At 32.0% G+C, this 24,826-nt stretch overlaps 2 protein-coding genes across 2 annotated transcripts; one reads left to right on the plus strand and one right to left on the minus strand.

The window, feature by feature from the left end:
* Window positions 1-440: 440 nt before the first annotated feature.
* On the plus strand, window positions 441-1,841 carry LOC126672735 (uncharacterized). The gene has a single exon (XM_050366690.1). The coding sequence runs from the start codon at window positions 441-443 to the stop codon at window positions 1,839-1,841; it is 1,401 nt and encodes a 466-aa protein (XP_050222647.1).
* Window positions 1,842-20,975: 19,134 nt separating this feature from the next.
* On the minus strand, window positions 20,976-23,525 carry LOC126672736 (uncharacterized). Its single transcript, XM_050366691.2, has 3 exons — window positions 21,711-23,525; window positions 21,275-21,588; window positions 20,976-21,003 (listed from the first exon to the last, which is right to left on the minus strand). Exons 1-3 carry the CDS (start codon window positions 23,523-23,525, stop codon window positions 20,976-20,978), a joined length of 2,157 nt encoding a protein of 718 aa, XP_050222648.2.
* Between the last annotated feature and the right edge of the window lie 1,301 nt (window positions 23,526-24,826).

Genomic DNA, 24,826 nt, shown 5'->3' on the forward strand with positions numbered 1-24,826 from the left:
TTAATTGGCACCATAACTGTGTTTGGGTTAGCGAATTAAGTATTAGTGTTTAAGTTAAAAAATTTGACCTTATGGATTCTAAAATTCGATTTATTTAAGACAACCGTAGGGTTATAGCTGAAATGTAGTCTATAGTCTATAGTTTATGTATGATTCGTTACATTTTGGAAGTTGGATTTGAAAATAAAAGTAGGACATAAAAATAATTGAAGGGTAAGATAGTGATTTGAGAAAAAATGGATTATTTTTTAAATGTTGTGAAATAGAATACAGAAATAATTGAAGGATAAGACAGTTTATCGAGGCAAAAATCAATAGTTTTCCTATAAATAGCGGTGCCAGAGTGGGTTGAAGATATAGAAAAAACTAAGGAAAAGTAAATTACATATATCAATCTCTAAATACACGCCTATTAAGTTGCAGAAGAGAGAGAGAACGCGATGGCGCAACCGGTGATTCCTCGGTTTGTTGTGTTGAGATCAAACGGTGACAAGTATTTGCGTTATACTAAAGAAGGAGAGTATGTGAAATACGTAAAATGCGAGGGAAATGATATTCTTGATCCCCTATCCAAGTTCAGAGTGGAGAAATCGAAGAGCAACCAAGATTTAGTCCACATAAGATGCTGTTATAACAACAAATACGTTGCTCGCATTGACGCATCGACGCTTTATATCGGCGCAGCAAGTGATGCGGTGGAGGAAGACCAATCCAAATGGTCGTGCACGCTGTTTAAACCTGTGCTCAAAGATGGCGTAACATATCGTTTCCAGCACGTTCAGACCGGAAACAATCTCTGCCATTTGCGAACAGGGGGCGCTGCTAATGATCACTGCTTAGCTGTCCAATGGTCTGGCCCGGACAAAAATGGATGGGATCTCTTCACATTCACCGACTGGGAATCGCTGGTCATACTGCCCAAACATGTGGCAGTGAAGGGAGACAACGGCAAGTATCTATTCTACCGCGGGAACGGAGACGAACACATGGAATTTGGAGCTACTGATATCGGAGATAGCAGAATTGGGGAGCAAATCTTCACCAATCCGGACGGAAGCATCCGCTTGAAGCATGACTCCAATGGAAAATTCTGGGGGGCTATTCCAAATTGGATATATCCAGACTCAAGTGATGAGTCCGACTCCAATCCAGCAACATCATTTTGGCCAGTGAAAATCAAGGGTAACGCAATCGCACTCCGTAACAAGGGTAACGACAGATATTTGCGCAGAACCAATTATGGTGGCACGGTGGACTGTCTTGCTGCAGCGTCTTCAGCGACGACTATTGACAAAGAAAGCTACCTGGTGCTGGAGGAGCTAGTGAACAAGAGAGAGATTTATGATGTGGAGTACCGGCTAGACGACGCGAGAGTGTATAATGAATCAATCATGACATTAGCACGCTCCTGTGTCACAAACATGACTCAAGAAACAGAAACATTAGAGGTGACGATGAGTTATAATCAGGAGTCGATGTACACCGTCACTACCGGTACTTCCTCCTCATCTTCTTTCAGTATCAAATTTTCGATTGGTATTCCTGAAATTGCAGAAGAGAGCGTTGAAATCAACAAGACAACCGAGAGCGATTACGAGTGGGGAACTACTGTAAATTCATCCACCACTTTGACAAAAACAGTCCCCGTAAGCGTCAATCCCATGACAAAGACAACGCTCACTCTTGTTGCAACGCTTGGATTCTGCGATGTTCCTTTCTCCTACACTCAGACAGACACTCTCACTAATGGCCAAAGAGAAACCACCGCAAAGAATGACGGTCTTTTCAGTGGTGCCAATTGCTTCAAGTTCCGCACTGAAGCCTCTGATGAACCACTATAAGTTAAGGTTCCATTTCATATACCAGCTCCTGCTCAGGGATGCATTATCTTTATCCTAAATAGATTTGTGTTGATGCGTTTTACCTCATCCGTATTAGAAAAAACTATGAAAATGAAAATAAATGCTGTAATGAATAATTTACTATAATAAATGTGTAAGCAGGTGATTTGTCGTTATAATATTATTGTACTGTGAAAGTGAAATATATTGGAATAAACTTCTTTTCGTGGTTCGCTGAGTTTTGCTAAATTTATGTGAACTTTATTTCTAGGGTTATCTACATATATACTCGTTTTACTCCACTGCTTCTCATTTATACTCTTCAAATGAAAAGTTAGCATTTTTACGCTTTTTTAATTCTCATCTTTGCAACTGTAAATACATTGTGATTATATTACATATGAACAAAGTTAGTCCATCTATTATAGAAAGCCTCTAATTTTAGCTCAAGCGCCACCATACTATAATATATAAACTAATAAATTATTTTATAGAAGATAATGATCTTGTTTGATACTAATAAATTAGTTGACTTATCTTTTAACGTATTTGACTGTTTTTTATATATTAAAATTCTTAAATAATTATTAAAAAATAAAAATACTTTGTAAGTTATATTAATTTAACTAAAACATCATTATACTAAACTTGTGTCTTTAATTCCTTATCTAAGTACTCTTCCTTCATAATTATTAAAAAAATAAAAATAAATATTAATTTTATTAAAATATTTTTGTATGTATATTATTAATATTCTTTTAAATATTTAAAATATCTTAGTATAATATAAAAAAAATTGCACATTTTAATCATTTAATATTTTTAATTCTAATAGAATTTAAAATAGATTTAATAAATTTTACTTATTTTAAAAATAATATAGTAAATTTTATGAATCATAACTATTTCTTTTATTTTTAATAATTGGAGAGTAAGAGCGTTTGTTAAAAAACATTGAACCCATAATTTTAACAGAAAGTTATCCAACGTTTATATAACTTGAGTTATACCTCGTTGATATGAACCATTACTACTAGAAAATATCAATAAAGCAATACATTCTCAATAAAGATTCACCAATATAACATTGTAAACTTCAATATTGATTATATTAAAATTGTAGTAAATAAAATAATATCATTGTAGATTTTTATTTATTATGCATCTAGATTAATTTCTTATAATGTATATAACATGTTCGGTAAAATACCTAAATAGATGATTTAAACTTAATTTAGTGCTCTGAATATATATTTGACTTTTTGGTTAAATATTTTTTAAATTTTAACTTTTCGGATATATAAAATAAAAACATTTAGAAACTAGAGATTACACATTTTAGGAAATAATATTTCTATAATATCTTGTATTACAATACTTGAAAAATATTTTTTTATTGAATATTTGTTGATTGTTGATTGATTTTAATTGCTCATCAATTTTATTTAGTTACTTTTGATAGCTTGTTACTGTTGCTCTTTGGTTGATTATTGGTAGTTAAATGGTTAATTATTGGTAGCTTATTGGTAGCTCATTTGTTGCTCTTTAATTGATGTTCATGCTAGTTGTATTTTGCTTTTATTTTGATTGGTTTTTAGTCGGTGAGTTAATTTTTACGATGTTTGAATACAAATACAATCTTTTAATAAATATTATTTCTTTTTCAAAAATAATGTAGTCTATCTTCTAATTTTATTTTATGTTATAACATATGATATTTTTATTTGAATAATATAAAAAATCAAAGATAATTTCTTAAAAGTTAAATTTTTGTAGATGAAAACAACTTTATACAGTATATATAGAACATATGAATATAATAATGAAAACATATAGAAATGACGCTATTTTTTTATAATAAATGATAATAAAATTATATGTTGAGTAGTTTTTTGTAATGTCATTCATTACAAATTCATGCAATGATATGATATTATTATTATTCAACTATTATAATAATTAAAAATATTATATACTTTAATTTGTATTTATTTACTTTTAGTTTCTAAGTAGCTCATTATAGAATTTTAGTTGTTTAATAGTTTCTTTTCAATAGCTCATTAGTTAAAATCAACCATCGAGCAATCAAAACTGAAATGCAATCAAATTTAATATAATTTTTTTAAAAATTAGGGAAAATTACATTCTATAACTTGTTGCTTTTGAACTATATAATAAATTATAAGTTCTATTAATATCATTGATATGGCACAAAAAATCTTTATAAAATAACACAGATAATTTTTTTTAAAAAAAACTAACTAAAAAGAATAAAATATCTTAAATGACAAATGTCTATTTATAAATGATAAATTATAAAATATTTATAGAAAACAATTATTTATGAAAGATAAAAATATATATGCTCTTATGGATACAATTCATTTTAAGAAAATTAAATTAAATAATAAAACAATAAAAATAACAATATTTATGTTAAAAGACACTATGTTACAAAAGCCTCATAGGGGCTTGATCAACAAAACAAACAAACAAAGCAACAAAAGAGTCCTATTACAAAAGTCTCAAGAAATTGCAACCAAAACAGACAAACAAACAAGACCCTGTTACAAAAGCCGGATATTAAACTCCCTGCGTCACTGAAATCTCAGGAAATCTCAAAAAGGTCACTAAAGTCAATTTTCTTACAAAATGGTCACTGAACTATACCTTTTATTACAAAAGGGTTCACCCATATAAAACGACGTAAAAACCTAACATTTTTGCTTACGTGGCAAGCCAAAATTATAAAAAGGAACATAGTTCAGTGACCTTTTTGTAATAAAAGGGATAACCCAATGATTTTTTTGTAGTTCACAAAAAATTTAGTGTTCTTTTCGTAACAATAGAAATATTTTTGAAATAGAAGGTATAGTTCAGTGACCACTTTGTAAGAAAATTGATTTTAGTGACCTTTTTGAAATTTCCTGAGACTTGAGTAATCCAGGGAGTTTAATATCCTACAAAAGCCTCATGGCCGGATAAACCTAACAGAAACTCCTGATACAGAAGCCTGAAGGAAGCTAGCTAGATAATCTCTGTAATCTGCAGATGGCATTGAAGATGGGAGAGCTTTTATTCACATAGTTGATCTTATCCAACACCACAACTTTCACATTTTTGATGATATAGTCAACATTTGGATCTTCATTATCAAAAAGAAAAATTAAACCTGGATATCCAAACATAGTAAACTAGTGTAGATAAAATGAGCCTTCTGATAACAACATAAGCATTCTTGCCTGAAGCTTTGATACAAAACGAGCTGATAATTCTCCTCCAAGTGTGAATATTCCCATGACAACCACATATAGGAAGCAGCTTATCCCAAATCCTTCTCACAAAGCAGCATTCATATAAGCAGCGGTCAATAGTTTCTTTATTATTATGACAAAAGACACAATTCTCATCCGACACCACTCCCCACTTGAATAATCTACTTTTAGTGTTCATTATCATCTTCATGGCAAGCCAAAGCATGAAGCTGAATCTGGGCACAGTATTCCTGTTCGAAACTAATTTGTACCATCTATCCTGATTTGACTCACATCTTAACTCCTTTCAGGCCTTAGAAATATAAAATTTGTTGTTATCAGCCATAGTCCATTTAACCACATCAGGATCACTTTTAAGCTGAAAGTTGTCTCTGATATAATGTAACCCCCTTCTCGAAATAATACAATTTCATTAAATTTACAAATATCTATTTTAAAACATAAAAGCTAAAAGCTAATTTTGAAAATAATAATTAATTGTTCATAAAAAAATTGAAATTTATACTTGAACAAAATCTATTTCAGATGACACCGTTGTCCCACCTAATGAGACTAATCGACTGACTCACAAACATAAATCACTACAAGGAATTCTGTATTTGACAACAAATTGTTTTGCAGCTAATTTTTTTTTGCTGCTAAAAAACATTTTGCAGCATTAATTTTAAAAGTTGCTGCCATTAGTTAAGTTATAGCAGCATTTTATAATAAATTTTGTTACCAATTACTTAAGGCAACGTTTTATTAGCAGCAACATGCTACAAATTTTTTTTGTTGCTATATATTAATAGTAACAATTTTAGCAATATTAGCAGCAAAAATGCTTGCTGCTTATTCTAGTATTTCTTGTAGTGAATAGATGAGCCATTGTGGTCTAACTCCTGAAAAAAATAGGTGGTAAAGGGTGAGCTGCCTACTCAATAAAACATAGCTAATTATATTTACTAGTGGTCGCTTTACGTGTTTCACCCGTGGCTCGTAGTGTGATTCGTCAAATTATCAAATAAAATTTAAAATAAAATTTAATTTAAAATAGTTTATCTTATTAAAAAATTTAGATGCCTATTTTACTTGTTTTAAAAAAATTAATTGGTTCTCAAATTTTATAATTATAAATAATTTTAATAGAAAATATAAAGTAAAAATTAAAATAGCAGTTTATTTGAAATAGTTTATCTTATTTAGAATTCTATACAATTAAAAAATAATTAAAATAGCAATCATTAAATAGTTAAAGTGGTCTATTTTAATTAGTACTCTATACAAATATCTCAATATAGTAGTTTATTTTGTTTAGTACTATAATTTATCTTAGCATAGTAGTTTATTTTAGTTAGCACTCTAATTTTAATGATATTTTAATAGTTTTTAATTAACAGTTAGATTTATTAAATGAAAAGGACATTAACGTAAATGTGCTTTTCGCCCCCCCCCCCCCCCCATCCGTGCTTTTATATATAGTATAGATAGATAGATATATATGACAACAACTAGAAAAACAAATAACAAAACGCTATAAGGTCAAACCATTAATCCATCAACTCCCATATTAGACCTACAAATACAATCAGACAAATTAAATCATAATTTATTATATTTATTTAATTAGGGCCCATCTTAAACTAGTTGAATCATATCCAATTGTTTGCCGGCCATTTCAATCACATTAATAATATACATCACAAAAAATACCAAACACATTAGTATTCCGACACCATCCCAGTGTTTAGCAAAACACATAAGATATTCTTTGCTTCTAAGAATATCTCGGCACCGAAGTGTCCAGCAAAACATTTATCACATCATTTATTTCATCGTATGACAATTTATCATCACATCTCTAAACCATTGGATATAATCAGTAATAGATAAGCAAATTGTCAACTTCCTTATATATTATCAAAATTCATTCTCAAACTACCTCATCAAACATAACCACATACTGACAACCATGTATCCGATATTTTCATAATTCTCAATTTCACAATCATAAAACATACAGATAATAATGTAACCACTCTGTCAGATAGAGTACAATTAATCATGTACCACAATGCCAATGGCATAAATAATAAAATAAATTACATTTAGCAATCAATTTAATATACATAAATTTAATTAACTATAGTTATCTCTATCGCCCAATAAATAAATTCCGTATGGTACTGCTCGATAATCTAGTCTATATGCGTCTCCTAAAAATATTTATAACATACACTCATCAATTTTATATCTAAAATATTATAACAATATATATTATTATTATTTTACAAGGGCAGTTCTTTAATATGAATTATTTCTTAAAATAAATTACAACAAAGAATCTAGATTATTATAAGTGTATTTTTTGGACTAAAAAGTTAGTTTGTAAATTTTAGGCTGAAGGTACAAAAAAACTCTCGTAGTTTTTTAAAAAGTACAAGACAGCTCTTTTACTTTTTTTGGGAACAAAACGACCCTTAAACTTTTAAAATTGAACAAAAAACCCTCCCGTCCAAATTCTCAGTTAACTGATGACGTGGCATATAGAGAAAAAGTTTAAAAACATCCTTAATGTTTAAAATACTTACCGATTTTATATTTTTGAATTTCTTTAACTATTTTCACCCTCTTCATCATTTAAATATCAATAACTAAATAAAATTATAAATTGAAAACCAAATTAAAATAATTAAAACCCAATTAAATCAATTGAAATCTAATTAAACACTTCAAAACACAATTAAAAAAGTTAAATTCTATGTGTTTACAATAATTAAACATATCGAAACCCAATTAAACAAATTAAAATCTAATTAAATACATCAAAACCCAATTAAAAATTAATTATTATTTTTTTAATTTTTTTTAAAAGAACATCCGGAGGAGAAATCTCCGGTCTCTGGCCGGAGACTTCTCCTCCGGCAGTCTGTTCTTGAGGAACAGACTTGCTGGTTTTGGTAAGCTAATCAAAGGTATTCCTTTTAATTTCGATGTGTTTTGATTAGTTTCAAAGTGTTTTATTGTGTTTCGATTGATTTAATCGGGTTTTAAAATATTTAATTAGGTTTCAATTTGTTTAATTGTGTTTCGATTTATTTTAATAAATGTTTTAATTCTAAATATTATTTAATTATTGATATTTAAATGAAGAAGAGGGTGAAATATGTTAAAAAAACTTATAAATATAAAACTGGTAAATGTTTTAAACATTAAGGATGTTTTTGAATTTTTTTCTTATGTGCCACGTCAGCGATTAACAGAGATTTTGGACAGAATGGTTTTTTGTTCAAAAAAAATTAAAAAATCGATTTGTACCTAAAAAAATAAAAAGTCTGATACTTTTTGAAAAACTACGAGGATTGTGTACTTTCGATCTAAATTTTAGGGAGTAAAGTATAGCTAAGTAGTATTAAGAATGTCAAAAGTTTGAATTGTTAAACGTGATAGTTTAAGAAATTGGGAAAACTTTAGCTCCGTAAACCGTGAAGATATGAAATACTATTGATCATATATAAATTAAAAGGAATACCTTTGATTTGCCTACCAAAAGCAAACAGTTTTGTAATTCAACTCTGTCACATCAATCTAAAAACTTTGGTTCTCTTAATAAAACACCAATCGCACAACATCTCAATATTACAAAGAACAAGATATAAAAAAAAGGGTTTTACTATTCGCCGCCCTAAATTACTATCCACCGCTCAACTTTTTACTAAAATATCCCTAAGCCATTTTCAGTTAAAAAAACTCAATTCTCTCAACTCAACTAAAAATCCGACAAATAACCGAGCGAATTTATAATAAAAATATCAAAATCACCTAAAAATAGAGGACGGTATCGGTTTTTAATATTTTCGTTTTTAATTTTTTTTAATTTTTTTTAATGGGCCATCGCCAAGCCATTTCAAGAAGATGGCCCTTTTGGGCCATCTTCTTGAGATGGCGATGGTCCTAAGGGCCATCGCCTCAATTTGGCAATGGCCTTTATGGGCCATCGCAAACTCAGGGCGATGGCCCACGATGACCCATTAAAAAAACTAGGGGTATTTTGGTATTTTGGTAAAAAGTTGGACGGTGAGTAGTAATTTAGGGCGGTAAATAGTAGTCCACTAAAAACGATAACTTTTATTTTAAACAAATTAATATTCAATTGATAAGTTACACTATCAATAATCATATAAATAAATATTGAATTCAGCAAAAAGAGTAATACCTTGAAAGTATTGAAAAATCTTGATGGAAATCATGTACTGTAGTTTGTGAATTTATGATGCAGGCTAAAATTTTACTTGTGTTTTTTCTTTCTCAAATAGAATACTTTAGTTCTTTTAAATACACATCAAATTAGGTTTAGGGTTTTACTTAAACAAGGATAAAATTACATCTTTATCCCTTATTTAATATTTAAGTTACCTTATTTCAATTATTATTTATTATTATTATTATTATTTACCGGATGTTATATATAGTCCCAAGCTTCATCAGTATAGGAGTCCATTGGATCAGGGAGAATCCAATTGCCATTCCTCCACATATTACTTACTGTGGAGTACTTATGTACATTTCAATCCTTCATTTTGACCCTAGAAAATTTTTCAGTTAAGGAGCACCTATGAATCTAGAGGTCATTCCAGAATTCAGTTTTAACACCATTCCCAACTCTGTAATCAATAAGCTTTTTAATGTCTGTCTAATAAGTAGAAGGCCCCTTGAAATCCAACTAGAACCATTATTTGCCTTAGTACTCCAGAAGCTGCCTCTTTTAATCTTATTATCAGTAATCCATCTTCCCCATAGTGAACCAGACTCATTAATGATGTGTCATACATGTTTACAAACTGCAGCTTTATTCCAAATGCTAATATCCTTTATCTCTAGATCTCCTTCTTTCTTAAGCCTACTGATATCTTCCAAGCTACAAGAGCACTGTTCCCTCCACTTTTACCCTCCCATAAGAATCTAGTGTAAATACTCTGAATCTCTCTATTAATACTTTTAGGAAGCAGCATGATGGAGGCCCAGAAAACATGCATACTCAGCAAGACATATCAGATAAACTGGACTCTACCAACATAAGATAAGAATTTTCTAGACCAAGAATTAATCTTACCAGTGGGTTTATCAATAATACCTCTACACTTCTTGTTAGAAAGTCTAGAAGTAATAAGAGGAATACCTAAATACCTTAGAGGTAAGACACCCTCAATAAACCTCAGGGACTGGATAATACTACTATTAATGTTATTGTCAATATTGCAACAAAATACCTGACTTTTCAGAGGATTAACACTAGGGCTAGAAATAGATTTGAATGAATTCAAAGTGTTAGAGAAGAACATAACAAATTGTAAATCACCATGAGAGAATAAGAGTAAGTCATCAGCAAACATTAGGTGATTAATTTTCATCTTATGACAGCTTTTATGATACTTAAAATCATCACTAACATTTTTAAGCATTTTGGACAAGTATTCCATACACAACACAAAAAGGAGAGGAGACATAGAGTCACCTTGTCTAAAACCTTTACTAGAATGGAACCTATCACCAGCATTGCCATTCCATTTAACATAGAAACTGGTTGTTCTGGTACAGTTCATGACCGATCTAATAAAATTATGAGGGAAATTAACGCTAATCAAAAGTCCCTAGATATTGAATCATAAGATTTTTTAAGGTCAATTTTAAGGAGACATCTAGGGCTACCCTTCTCATAGTGATAGTTCTTAGCTAGATCATGAGCCAGCATGATATTGCGAGCAATAGACCATTTAGGAATGAAAGCTGACCGATTATCAGACACAAGATTGTTAAGAATAGGGATGAGTCTAAAGGTGACAATCTTAGTAATGACTTTATAGAGAGTGTTACAACATGCAATAGCTCTGAAATCAACTGAACTATCAACATTTGTACTCTTAGGAATAACAACAATAGAGGTAGAGTTTATAGTTCTGAGGATTTTACCATTCTGAAATGTCTCCTATATAACTTGGACCACATCTCCTTTAATGATGTCCCAAGAATGCTTGAAAAAAGACTATTTAACCCATCCGGACCAGCAGCTTTCTCACTCCCAATAGAGAAAATAGCTAGCTTAACTTCCTCTTCAGAGACAGTTTACTTAACTTAGTAATGTCAGCTGCACTTTAGAAAGCACCTTTCCTGAACTTCTCCTTATTAATATGAATTATGTTCTGGTTATTATTATTATTATTAAAAAGCTCTTTGTAGAATCTTGTCATCTCACTATGAATATCTTCCTGATTGCTAATACTATCCCCTGAAACAAGCCTTAAGATGACCATATTATTTTTTATCTTCTTCTGCTTAATAGCATTGTGTAAATACTTGGTGTTAGAATTACCAAGATTGAGCCATTGCACCCTGGACTTCTGCTTATAAAAACTCTCCTCACAATTAAGAAGGTATCTCAAGTGATAACACATTGCTCTTTCTTCAGCAAGCACATGACAATTAAGGGGATCCAGTTGCACATCTTTTTAGACCCTATCAAGTTTGTCTCTCTGATCCTTCACTTTCTAAGAGATGTTTGAGAAGCAATGGTTGTTAAGATTGCTAAGTCTTGTTTAACAACTTTCATCTTCTGAGTAATTTGAAACATAGTGAATCCCTAATACTCTTTACTCCATTTCTCCTCAATAATACAATCATAACTAGGAGGGTTAGACCAAAAATTAAAGTACCTAAAGCTTTTTCTCTTCATGTACCTATCCTCTTTCGGGTTAAAAGTAATAATAGGACTATGGTTAGAGAGACCACTAATCTTAGCTTCAAAATAGGCATTCTGAAACAAATCACTCCATTCACCATTAACAAAAACCTTGTCCAGTCTCCTCCAGATTCTGTTCTCATTACACTGATTATTGGTCCGTGTATACAGACAACCAATACTTCTAAGCTCAATCAATCTTGAAGGAGTAATACAATCTATCATTTCTCAAGAATGATTACTATCCAGGTTGTTGCCACCACATTTATCCAACTCTCCTATAATAGCATTAAAATCATCTTGTACAGACCAAGGCTTACTAGTGACAGATGCAATGGAAACTATATCCTGCCACAACTCACATCTATTTAGTAGGGCATTATCATTATAAATCATAGTCCAGCGAAAAAGAATTACTATCAATCTCAACATCACAATGAACTAATTGGAAATAGTCTTTATAATGCTAATCTTGACTCTATTGCTATAAAAAAATGACCCAAATTCTTCCTATATAACTATGATCATAATTATCAATCATATTCCAACCCATCATATTAATCTTCTTCCAAACTTTATCAATGTTACACTGCCTAACTCTGGTTTCAAGGATACCAACTAAGATAATTTTACTATAACAAACAGGCGATGAACCTCAGCTTGCTTAAGGGGATCATTCGTTCCCCTTATATTACAAGTCATCATATTCATTAACCTTTGTCCAAAGGATTAAGAGGCCTTTTGGGTTTATCTATCACTATGCAAATTCCAGGAGTCTTAGTTACCATACCTCCACCTTTGAGCTTCAGATTCTGATTAGCATTCTCCTCAATACTTTTCCCCTATTTATTCTTTTGCTTCCTATTTGTGACCAACTGAAATCCATCCTCAAGAATAGGGTTTAATTTTGGGAATATAAAACCGCTTTGGCCTTTATCAACTTCAACCGAAGGCACAACTTCTATAGAAGACTCAGCATGAACTTCCTGGTGAATCTCCTCTTTCTCTTTGCTATTAATAACCACTTATTTGCTCCCCTCAACTCAACTGCTTCATTATTGCTCTTAGCAATCCAAACTTTTTTTTGCTCAAAATTCATGTGTCCAAGCTTCTTACAGGTTGAACACAATATCGGTTTCCACTCATATTCTACCATTTGAGTTCTCTAAGCTCCATCCTCATCTTCTATCACCACATTATCAGGGAAGATATTGGAACTCTTCGTATCAATCAAGACTCTAGCATATGCAAGTCTAGATCTATCTCTACTGAACTTATCAGTAAACAGCGGTCTACCCAGAGTTCTAGCAATTGAACTTAGTGATTCTGGATTCCAGAATTCCCAAAGAAGCATGTGGAGTTTAATCCATACAGGAATATAGACAATATCATCAATGTCAAAACTCATTTTCCTTTTCCATTCTTGAAGAAGAGGGTGTCTGTCAAATGTTATAGGACCGTCTACCATAGCTTTCATCTTCGCTTCCTCATCTTCAAATTGAAACGCAAAGAGATTGGGTTTAATGTGATAAAAATCAGTTAGACCAATTTTTCCCCATTTATTTTTGATAAAACTTTGAAGCTTGTAAAACTTAGGGTTTAACCCATAAACGCATCTCAGAATAGTGGTCTTTCATCTATCCACCTCCTTGAGTGAATCTTCTTCATGAATTTTAGCAACACGAACTCCATTATTCACCAGTGGATGAATGAATTTTAGGGCATCATTGGGTTCCATTTGACGATTAGTCCTCAATAAATCAACCCATTCTTTTTTTTAACTTCAGGAACTTCGGTGCTCCTATCTTTGACTTCCTCATCCACTACAGTTATTTCTTGCTAAACTTCATTCACTACCTCCTCCTAGATCTGAGGGGTTTCCCCAAACGGAGAGACCTCCCCAATTTGAACATCCACATCAATGAATTCATCTTGAACAACTTGTTGATTAGCCTTAACCTTAGAGATTGCTTTCTTATTCTGTTTCTTTTCCATGGAAACAATGTATGATAGCAGAAAAGTTATCTTTTTATTAGTTCATTTTCTATTACATTTGTGGTTTTTCTAGAGAACCAATCATCTGCAAAAACATCCGGATTTGAATTGAAACCATGGCCATATGTTTGATTCTTGGCCATTCTAAATGAACTTTTGCATTTTGCAGGTTGGACTAAACCAATTTGCATTGGTGGCCATGCGTTTGATGACCAGTGCAGAGCAACCAACCCAATTGGGATTTTTAATTTATTCCTATTTTATGTTTAAATTTTATCTTTAAAAAATTAATTTATTCTTTGTTGTTTTTCCATTTTTTAAATAGTTATGTGCTATTTCAAATAACGCATATAATAACTATTATTAAAAAACATTCACTGATTACTGATTTTTCGTCCAATGTTTTTGAGTAATGTGATGCATATAAATTTATAGCGAAGGTGTTGCCGAATAGACGGTAGAGGCTGTTTTGTTTTTTGTCCTAGCAAATCAATGTGTTTTTGTGTTAGGAAAGTTAATTACTGAATGAGTCTGCCAGTCTGCCTTCTGATCCGTTGGATTAACCTGCAAAACAGGGTAGAAGCTAATTGGATGTTGGTTGTCCGATTAACTCTCCGATGCTAAAGTTAGTATTAAGGTTTGAGCAACGCTTCAAGTATATGAATGTAATTGTGTGTTTAGGCATAACTCAAGCTGCTTATATAGAAGTTGAATATATACCTTGTAGACTTGGAATAGGAAAATGAATCCTATTTAGTAGAGTTTGACCCTGATTAGGAGTTTCATTCCTTATTCAGATAACAGCCCTATTTAGGAATGTCTTCCTAAGTAGTCTCGTCTTCCTAAGTTAGAGTTTATCTTCCTATGTTGGAGTTTGTATCAAAATAGGAAGGATTTTCGAGAATCCTTGTAAATCTTGTAATCTGGCCGAATCCCTAGGTCGACGCGCTTTGTCCGAGTCCTCAGGGGATTTGGTGTTATCCTTGTCGATTGAGGTTATATTCCAGTCGAGGCGGATCTCATAGATCCGACCGCTGGTTTTGTCTGGTTAAGCCCTTTGGGTGGGAGTCTGATATCGTCCGAGGATGGATCTTCTACGAATCAGCTTTATAGTATTTATGATAGGATTCGGTATCCATCATTAGCCCCCCCCCCCGGCCGCGCAAGTGAGCTGAAGTCATGGTATTTATGCCTTGGTAAATTTTAGCTCCATTTGAGGCGAGTCGATTCATATTTCGGCATATCGTTTTGCTTCTTCAACAAGATTTTCATTTTTCATCTCTCTGCCATGTGCCGTTCATCCATTCTTCATTGTGTTTAATTTTAAGACAAGTGTTTGTTCATGTCTTCTTGTATGCTTTCAACTCATATTTAAATTGTTGTCTGCATTTCGCTTCACCTTTCATTTTCTGAACATTACTTTGCTTTATTTTCGTCTTCAATCTCGACGTTGTATTTCTCAGGTTTTATTCTTGAGATTTGATCCATTAGAAGTCATCTTCTTCAATAAATTTATTTAAGTTCTAAAAGGTTCCTTAAAATTGAAGTTGTCAAACTTTTCCTACACGTAGCGCCAATTGATGGAGTCTGCCTTCTAGGTAGAAGCTAACTCAATGATGATGGTTCGATTAACTCTCTAATGCTAAAGTCACTATTGAGCTTTGAACAGCGTTTTGAGTATATGAGTATAGTTGTGTGTTTAGGCATACCTCAAACTCTTCATATATTTGTTGAATGTATACCTTGTAGTCTTGGAATAGGAAAGTGAATCCTATTTAGTAGGGGTTGACTCTGCTTAGGAGTGTAATTTGTTATTCAGATGAGAGTCCTATTTAGGAATAACTTCCTAAATAGTCTCATCTTCCTAAGTTGGAGTTTATCTTTCTAAGTTGGAGTTCGTATCCAAATAGGAAAGATCTTCATGGATCTTCGTGGATCTGGTCGATTAGTCGAATCCATAGTTTGACGCGCTTTGTCCGAGTCTTCAGGGGATTAGGTCTTATTTTTACGGATTGAAGAATTATTCTAGTTAAAGCAAATCTCATGGATTCGGTGTTTAGCCTTTCAAGAGTCCGACATTGTCTGAGAATGGATCTCCTGCGACTCGGCACTATATTACTTATGATAGGATTTGATATCCATCAATAATCCACGAATAAATTAGTTTTTATTAATATTTAAAAATAAACAAAAATAGTGGCTACATTTAATAGTGTTTTTTTAAAGAGAAAATAACAAAAAAACTCATAATTCACAATTAACTTTCATCAAATACCATCTCAGCTTGTTTGTTTTCTTCATTACCGTTATTCTTACATTTAATAGCACAAAACTCTAATTGTTTACATTTAATACCATCTCTCTGATTGTGACATCTGTCTACCACGTTTCATTAGCTCTGGGTTAGTTTTCATTTGCAACAGTAACTGATTCTCTCATTCTCTCACACGATCAGTCTCCTCCATTTCTCTCTTCTCTAACGTTACTCCTCCATTTTAGGTCTTCTCATGTTTAATCCCTAAATTCTAGCAATTTCTTTTCGTTCGTGCATTAGCAGTTTCTTTTCATCATTTTCATTTACTTTATAAGTAACATCATGGTTGTTTCCACAAGATCAACTCCCACAAAAGAGAAATCTGAAACTGCTATTCCTGGTAAAATGAAACGGAAATTAGTTAAAAAAGTGGACAAAAATGCTGAAGGAAGTGGTGCTGCCTCTGTTTCTCAAAATGTGAAACAAAAGGAAAAAATGAAGGATGGCGCTGATGTTAAAAGAAGGCGATTAACATTTGATGATGCAGCTGTGAATAAGAAAACTCAGAAGGGCTTGATTATTGAAGAACCTGCTCGTTCTGTTATGGTATTTTTCATTTTTCATTTTTTTGTTTTTGTTTTGTGTTTTTATTATTCTGATTTGTAATTTATGTATTCTAAATATATAATATATGTATATTTCATTACTAGATTAGTTTTCATGTTTTTTTTTGTTTTTTTTATTATTCTGATTTGTAATATATGTATTTTAGATGTATCAAATATGTATATTTCATTATTAGATTAGTTTTAGGTTTTAATCAATTTAATGTTTAGGTTTATGTGTATCATTTATGAATATTTGATGTATGTTTAAGTTGATATACATTTTAGTTTACATTAGTAGTCTATATTTAATTAGCTTTGTCCTTGTATGTATATTCTATGTATTTAAACTGTTTATTGATATATTTGTATATTAAATGTATCTTTATTTTACTAATTTTATGTGTTTTTTGTGTATTTGTTTTTGTATCTTTGTAGAACTGGGACTACTTGATAGCAGATGAATATCGTTATACGTGTAGAATGACTGTGCCGTTAAAGTTTAAGTATATCGAGGACATCAAGAAGACTCTTTCTGATACTCAGCTGGAATTGTTTAGGAATACGTTTCTTGGGAAGTTTTTAGATTTGAAGCCAATGTCTGTTCAGCCTCAACTTATACATTCTTTGTTGCTGCGTGAAGTGAAGCATCCAAATAATAGGGAATTGTGGTTTAAAGTTGCTGGATATAAACTTCGTTTCAGCATCGAGGAATTTGCTTTGATTACGGGGTTAAACTGTGTTGGCGAATTGAACGTGCTCTCTTTTGCTCCGACACGCAATCGGCTGGTAGAAACCTATTTCCCTAATTCAGATGTTACACGTCATGGACTGGGCGCTATTTTCTTAAATAAGTCTTTCAAGTCTGATCATGATGCGGTCAAGTTGGCTGTAATTTACTTATTTGAGTTCTTTTTGTGCTCAAATGAAACTAAATATCAGCATGTTAGTCGTTTCTTTATGGATATGGTTGATAGTGGCGACTATAATTCATATCCGTGGGGCATCATGGTATTCCGATCTACCATCTCTGATATGAAGAATAGGTTTGTTTCAAGTAGAAAGCTCAAGTTTTACAGGCTGCTTAGTTTTCTGTTGGCTTTGCAACTATGGTTTTACGAAGTTTGTCCTGCTGCAAAGATGAAGATCTGCCTGAGCAATGATGAAGGATCATCAATTCCTCGAATGCTGAAATGGGAAACCAATGATACGGTTCTTAGCAATCGATATCTAAATGAGACTTTTTATGATCTGACACGTGATGAGGTATAAGTTTTTAAAAGAATTAGTTTCTGTTTAAATTTTGTAGCTTTTATACATGTATCAAATATGTATGAAATATGTATCTTTTCTCTATGGACAGTTAAAGTTGAAGAATATTGTTCCAACAACAGACGAAAAAAGCTTGCTTAACATTTCTGGATTTTTTCAATCTGGAAAGAAGAAAATTGTTGAAGATTTGGATGATTCAACAGATGATGAATTGCTTGCTGATTTTCTGAAATGTAAGAAAGTTGAATCGTCGCGACAAAGGAAGACTTTTAAGCACTTGAAGGGTCGATTGGATATAATCGTGTCAAGTCAATCGAATTTGCAATCTGAAGTTACTTCTCTGAAGAAGGAGATGCGAATCGTCTTTGATTGTTTGACGGCGATTGGTGATCATTTCGGAATAAAAAATTTACCTATGGTATCTTTTTACATTGTAGTGAATAATTCATGTATCTAACAGTTATATTTTTAACCATGTATCTAATGCTTTTTCAAACAATCAGGTGTCTGCTGAAAATTTACAACCTGCATTTACAGATGCTGTTGTTAATGATGGTGGTGTAGAAAAGGAGATCGCTGATGAAGAGAATGAGGATGATAACTATGAGTATGAGGAGGATAACCATGAATATGAGGAGAAGGAAGACGATGAGGAGAAGGAAGACGATGATGGAAAGAAAGACGATGAGGGGAAGGAAGACGGTGATGGAAAGAAAGATGATGAGAGTAAGGAAGAGGAGAATGAAGACGATGAGGGAAAGGAAGACAATGATATAGACGAGGAGAAGGAAGACGATGATGGAGAGGAGGGTAATGGTGAGCAAAAAAAAGATGAGAAGGACGATGACAGAAATGATAATGATGGTGATGGCGGTACTAGCAATAATAACGATGATGGAGATGACGATGATGATGGCGGTGGTGATAAATCAATACCCGTGCAGGTAAGATTTCAAATTTATTATTTTATTATTATGTTTTAGTTATAATAATTTCTGGTTGTAAATTTTCAGCTTTCTGCTGACATTGCAACTGATTCTGGTACAAAAATGCCTGACATTGCAACTGATTCTGGTACAAAAATGTCTGACATTGCAACTGATTCTGGTACAAAAATTGTTGTTAATGAGGTATTGTATTTTTTCTATATATCTCTAATATGTATCAAATATGTATCTTTTCTTTATGTTGGTAATTTTTCTATATATATCAAACATGTATATTCCATGTATCATTTTTCTATGTTTTCTGTAATATTTTTTATATTTAATACAGTTTGCTGAGAAGAAAAAAGTAGTGGATGATCTTACTACTCCTATTGGACGTAAACGGAATGTCAAGCCAAGTACTTTATTGAAATCTCCGTACTTGGCTGAATTCAGTTCTGGGAATAAGGAATTTCGTATAGAGAACTCTTCTTTTGTTGTGCCTAGGTTGTGTCCATTGGATAACAATTTTGGAAATGTTACAATGTGTCCAGAAATTGAAGAGTACCATAATTGGATTGCTGCAGGGCACTTAAAAAATCCTAAGTTTAAGGAGTAAGTTCGATTTCTTTTAGTTTTAAGTTTTTTAATGATTTTTTTTGTTTTTGTTTTTAATTTTTTTTTTTTTTGTAGAGGAAGATTTGTTAAGGAAGCCTTTAATTCTATCAATCCTCCTTTTATTTTTGGTGATAAAATTGTTGATACCAAAGATTTTTTCTTTGTTCTGGAGTATGGCGGACAGTCTTTTCATCCGAAGGTATGAGTCGTGCTTAAATTTTTGTTTTTCATGATGTTATATTCATATTTGATACAATGTTGATACATTGTTACTGGGTTGACAGTTTGATAGTTGGCAATTGTTTGACATTTTTGTTTTCTCGTTGTTGTAGCACATGGATATCTTACTTTACTTTTTGAGGAAGAAAGGAAAATATAACAGCAGTGTATCAATGAAATTTACAACCACCGACGATTATTTTGATCAAAGTTTGCAGGCTTTCGCGAAGCTTTACTACGATACCGGAGAACGGGATTTGGTTTATGAAGATCATCCAATTTCTCAGTATATACGTGGTCAACGTATGCTTGCTAATACTAATTGGAGTGAATGTGAATATGTGTTGTTCCCTATCCGCGTTCCTGGAGTCAATCATTGGGCTGTCGCGTTGTTGAATTTCAAGTTTAGGAGGATTACAGTGTATAATTCTGCTCAGTCAACATTGAGTGCTTCATCGATCAGAGCGATTGCTATGAATTATGCATCTATTCTTCCTTTATTTCTTGCCAAGTGTGGTGTATTCGAAGAGAATTCTAATTGTGATTTGCGTTCACCATTTTATTATAGTCAAGGACTCGAGGATTGTATGGAGCTGATTATTGAAGAGAATGTGCCAGATCTTAAGTTTGAGTAAGTAATTTTTTCCAGATTTATACATTTTGTATTTTTATGTATCTACTATGTAGCTTACTTGTATCATTTTGTGTATGCAGTGACTGTGGAATCCTTGCATTCTGTTATGCTGAGTATATTGTGCATGGGATAGAAGATCAAATTACAAATGATTTTGATGTGAAGGGTCACCGAAGGCGGGTCTCGTTTAATTTGCACAAGTATGGGAAATGGAAGACCTTATACAATGTTAAGAGCGAATCAGAGAAATTTATCGACAAGGATAATCTGATTGCCAAACCAAAAAGATACAAAATCAAGGCTGGAAGAAACAAACTTGAATGAACAACACTGGATAAGAAAGAAGCTTTAGTTGTTGTTTTGAATGAACAATGGTTTTTACCAAAAGGTCCTTTTGGTTTGTTTTTATGTTTTTTTGTGTGTTTTTTGTTTTTAGGTTTGTTTGAACATGGTTCTGTTTCCGTCTTCTGTTGTTTGAATTAATGAATTAGTGTTTTTTAATTCAGTATTCCTTTTCATATACTTTTGTCCTTTATGTTTCATTTTAATTAAATTTCCTTTTTGATGATACATTTTGTCATCAATGTATCATACATGTATTAACTTTGTATCACTCGCATATCAACCCAGTATCATATATGTATCAACCCTGTATCACACATGTATCTGTTTTAATTAATATGTTCCAAAAACAAGCATAACAGATATGTTTCTATAAGTACTCTATCCAATCAGAAAATGAAATTCATCCGTTCATCAATGTATCAGAATTATATATATAACAATAAACAATGAAAGCAACATTTCAGGTGATTTTTGGCATGTTTCGGCACGTTTTCCTATTATGCCCAGCTTTTCCACATCTTCCACAAGTGCCATTTTTTAATTCCAAATGTGATTTGTTTCTGTTCTTTTTTTGCCTTCCAGTTCTTGTTCTATGCTGTGGTGGTAAGACAATGAAGTCCTTGACTCTTTGTGGTATAATCCATTCTTCTTCTTTCTCCAATGGATACACAATCTCACTATAAGTCGCCAACATAGCTGCTTTAGTATAGTACCTTGAACAGTACTCATATGGTTCAATTCGCCTCTCGTTTAGAACTGCTACCGCATGTTGACAAGGTATTTCTTCGATTTCAAACTTCTTGCATGTGCATGTTCTCTCCTTCATATTGACGGTGTACTTTTGGCCTCTTTCCAACACTGTTATGATATCATCTGTAGATGGTTTCACCTAACAAAAAGATAATATACAGTTGATAAACATGGCTGATACATATAAGAGATATAAGAAAAAATCTGATTTCTGCACTAAGTCAGATACATGAAATATACATAGATGATACAGATACATACCTGCAGTTTTAGAGCATTGATGTAATTTTGAAAAAGTAAATCTTCATGGTTTGTTGCAAGTGTTGTGACTGTATCGGTAGCAATTTTTCTATGTTTGTATGAGTATTCTTGTTGGAGGTCATGTAGGTGCATTAATAATGCTGTGATTGGCAGTTCCCTTGCATGCACTATTGCTGCATTTAATGACTCAGCTAAGTTAGATGTCATAGTTTTGTACCTTTTCTTGACAGCATGTACCCTTGACCATCTTTCATATTTGATGCTTTGAAGATATGGTCTAATTCGAACATCTAACTCGTCTATCTCTTTCATATGATATTCAAAATCAGTCTCGGTATATGCCTTGGCAGCTGCAAAAAAAGGTTCTTTAAGCTTCTTTGCATTTTTCTTGAAATTTGTCTTCAAATTATTAAGAAGGTGAAACATGCATATGCCATGTAAAGCTTCAGGAAAAATCTTCTTAACTGCTGATTCTATGCTGAGATGTCTGTCAGATACAATGCAGATACCCTGTCTTGTTCCAAATGCCTGTCTCAATCTAGTGATGAAATATTCCCAAGAGGCATCATTTTCTGAATCTACAACAGAAAATGCAAGAGGGAATAGCTTTCCAGCTGCATCTTGAGTTGTTGCAACAAGAAGTGTGCCACCAAATGTTGCCTTCAAGAATGTACCATCAACAACAATTATTGGTTTGCAATGCTGCCATCCTATGATTGAAGCCTTTAATGCAATGAAAACATACAAAAATGAATTGTCTTCTCTCAATTGTATGTCTATGGCAGATCCCGGATTTGTAGTTCCAATCATATATATAAAAGTAGGCAATGATTTGTAAGATTCACAAGGCTTACCTCTTAACATTTCAAATGCCTTTTGCTTTGCTCTCCAAGCCATCATATAGCTGATATGTACACCATGTAAAGTCTGCATATCATTTTGTATATCTATTGGTGTGTAGGTTGTTTTGACATTTAGATACTTCACTTTGATGGTACCCGCAATGTGTGACGATGAGGCTTGATTTTGATTGCTGAATCTGGTTTCTTTTCGGCATGTGTGGTTCATGTTTTGTTTACGAATGATAAACTGTTTTGTGTTACCATTTCTTGATGCCCTGAGATACCATTCACATGTATCATCGATACATTTTATCCAAAAGTTCTTTGGACATGATTTAACTATTTTTTGCTTGTAGTGATTGTTGATTGAATGAACTTGTAAGTATGTTTGAAGAATTTGCTTGTCTTTGAATGATTGCCCAACTTTCAATTCTGTTTCCTGCAGTAGATTTGACACTATTTCTGTTTCTTTCTCAATCTCATTTGCCTCATCTGTGGATTCAATTGTATCAACTGCAAGTAGTTTTGTATACTGCCCTATTTCATAAAATGTATCTGCACTGTATCTTTCTGGTATCTGCACTGTATCTGACATTCTATTTGATTGTGAAATTCCTGTTGAAGTACTTCTTGTAGCTTCTGGAAGAAGATTTTGTATCTGCAGGGTATCATCTGTAACTACTATGCATAGAGGATACATAGTGAAATCCAATTCCTTTTTTTTGATTTCTAAGTAAAATCTGAAGCTTGAGTTGTCTATGATTTTGAGTGGTGGATAATGAATCTTCACTTGATACTTTATTTCAATATTCTGTTTTTCCAAGTTAACTTGTATTTCTTGTGCTATTATATGTAGAAGACTCATATATGTTGAATCTTCAGGTATCATTACACCAATGACTTCAAAACTTTCATATTTATTTGAATCAACCCATTTTCCTTTGTGTTGTATCATAATAGGAATAGATTCCATATCTGTACAAATTTTAAAAAATTATATGAGTCAGATACATAGAAGATACATGTCTGCTATTAATAAATATTAATATTCTGGAAATATTACCTTGTAATTCTTCAATTTTGGTGATAACTCATGTGGAAGGAGCTACTGTCATCTTCCTCAAGCTCTGTATATTTTACGTGTATATATTTTGAATATTAGATCTGTTTGTATATGGAAAGGGAAACAATAACATGTTTTGATTTGTTTTTCTATTAAAAGGGAAACAAACGCGTGATATTAGGAGAGGAATATTGTGATTGTCACGTGTCATTAGCTGATTTGTTCTTCGTTATTTTTAACTGATTCTGTTGCGCGGATCCCGTGATGGTATCTTCAGCTATTAATTGCTGATTCAACTCCGCGTGTCAAGATGCTATTGGGATGGCATGGATGTAAACTTTTGATATTTTGTGGTATCAATGTAAAATAGGTGACCTAGGTGGTAATTAGTGTAATTGGAGCCCATTTTTTGGCAATTTTGTTATTTTCTCTTTTTTAAACTGTATAATAATAATAAAATAGACAATTATATTAGGAAAGAGAGTATTTTTTTTTCATGTTTTGCAATAGTGTTAGGTATTTTGGATTCAATTTATTAAAAAATTCTACTATTATTTTTTATTTTGAAACTAATGAATTAGTCACTAGTGGATAAATACAATCTGCCAAACCATATTAATTTCTTTCAATTCCCGTGTTTTTCCTGTTAAATTTATATGAAGAGATCTTAATTGAAGTTCTTTTCTAGTTATTTATTTCAATATCCATGACAAAATTTGGACTCATTCCATATATAATACGATTTTGATCAATTTTAATAAAACGTTTGGTACCATTTCAAAAATTGGACCCATTTTAAACATAAGGTTTGGACCCCTTTCTAATTCTCGACTTTTCTCAAAAAAAGTGAGTAGTTGGTTAAAATTAAATTATTTATTTAATTTAGTGAGAGAAAGTATATATAAAAAATAAAACAACATTAAATATTTGATCAAACAAAAACATCCTTATCTTGATTTTATGTATATAAAACAAAAACTCAACAATCAATAATATTTTCTAAAAATATTAATTCAAATAATATTTTTAAAGACATTGGTAGACCATTCATTGAATAAATAAAATATAGAAAATGTACTTCTAAAAGATTAAATAATAAATAGGATATAATTAGCATAGTTCATGAATAATCCACAAATTAATAGTTGACGGAAAATTTATTATTTTAAGCATAGTTTTAAGGGAAATTTTTTTACAGTACACTATTTGAT

The sequence above is a fragment of the Mercurialis annua genome, linkage group LG3, assembly GCF_937616625.2.
Source record: "Mercurialis annua linkage group LG3, ddMerAnnu1.2, whole genome shotgun sequence".
NCBI classification, from domain to species: domain Eukaryota; kingdom Viridiplantae; phylum Streptophyta; class Magnoliopsida; order Malpighiales; family Euphorbiaceae; genus Mercurialis; species Mercurialis annua.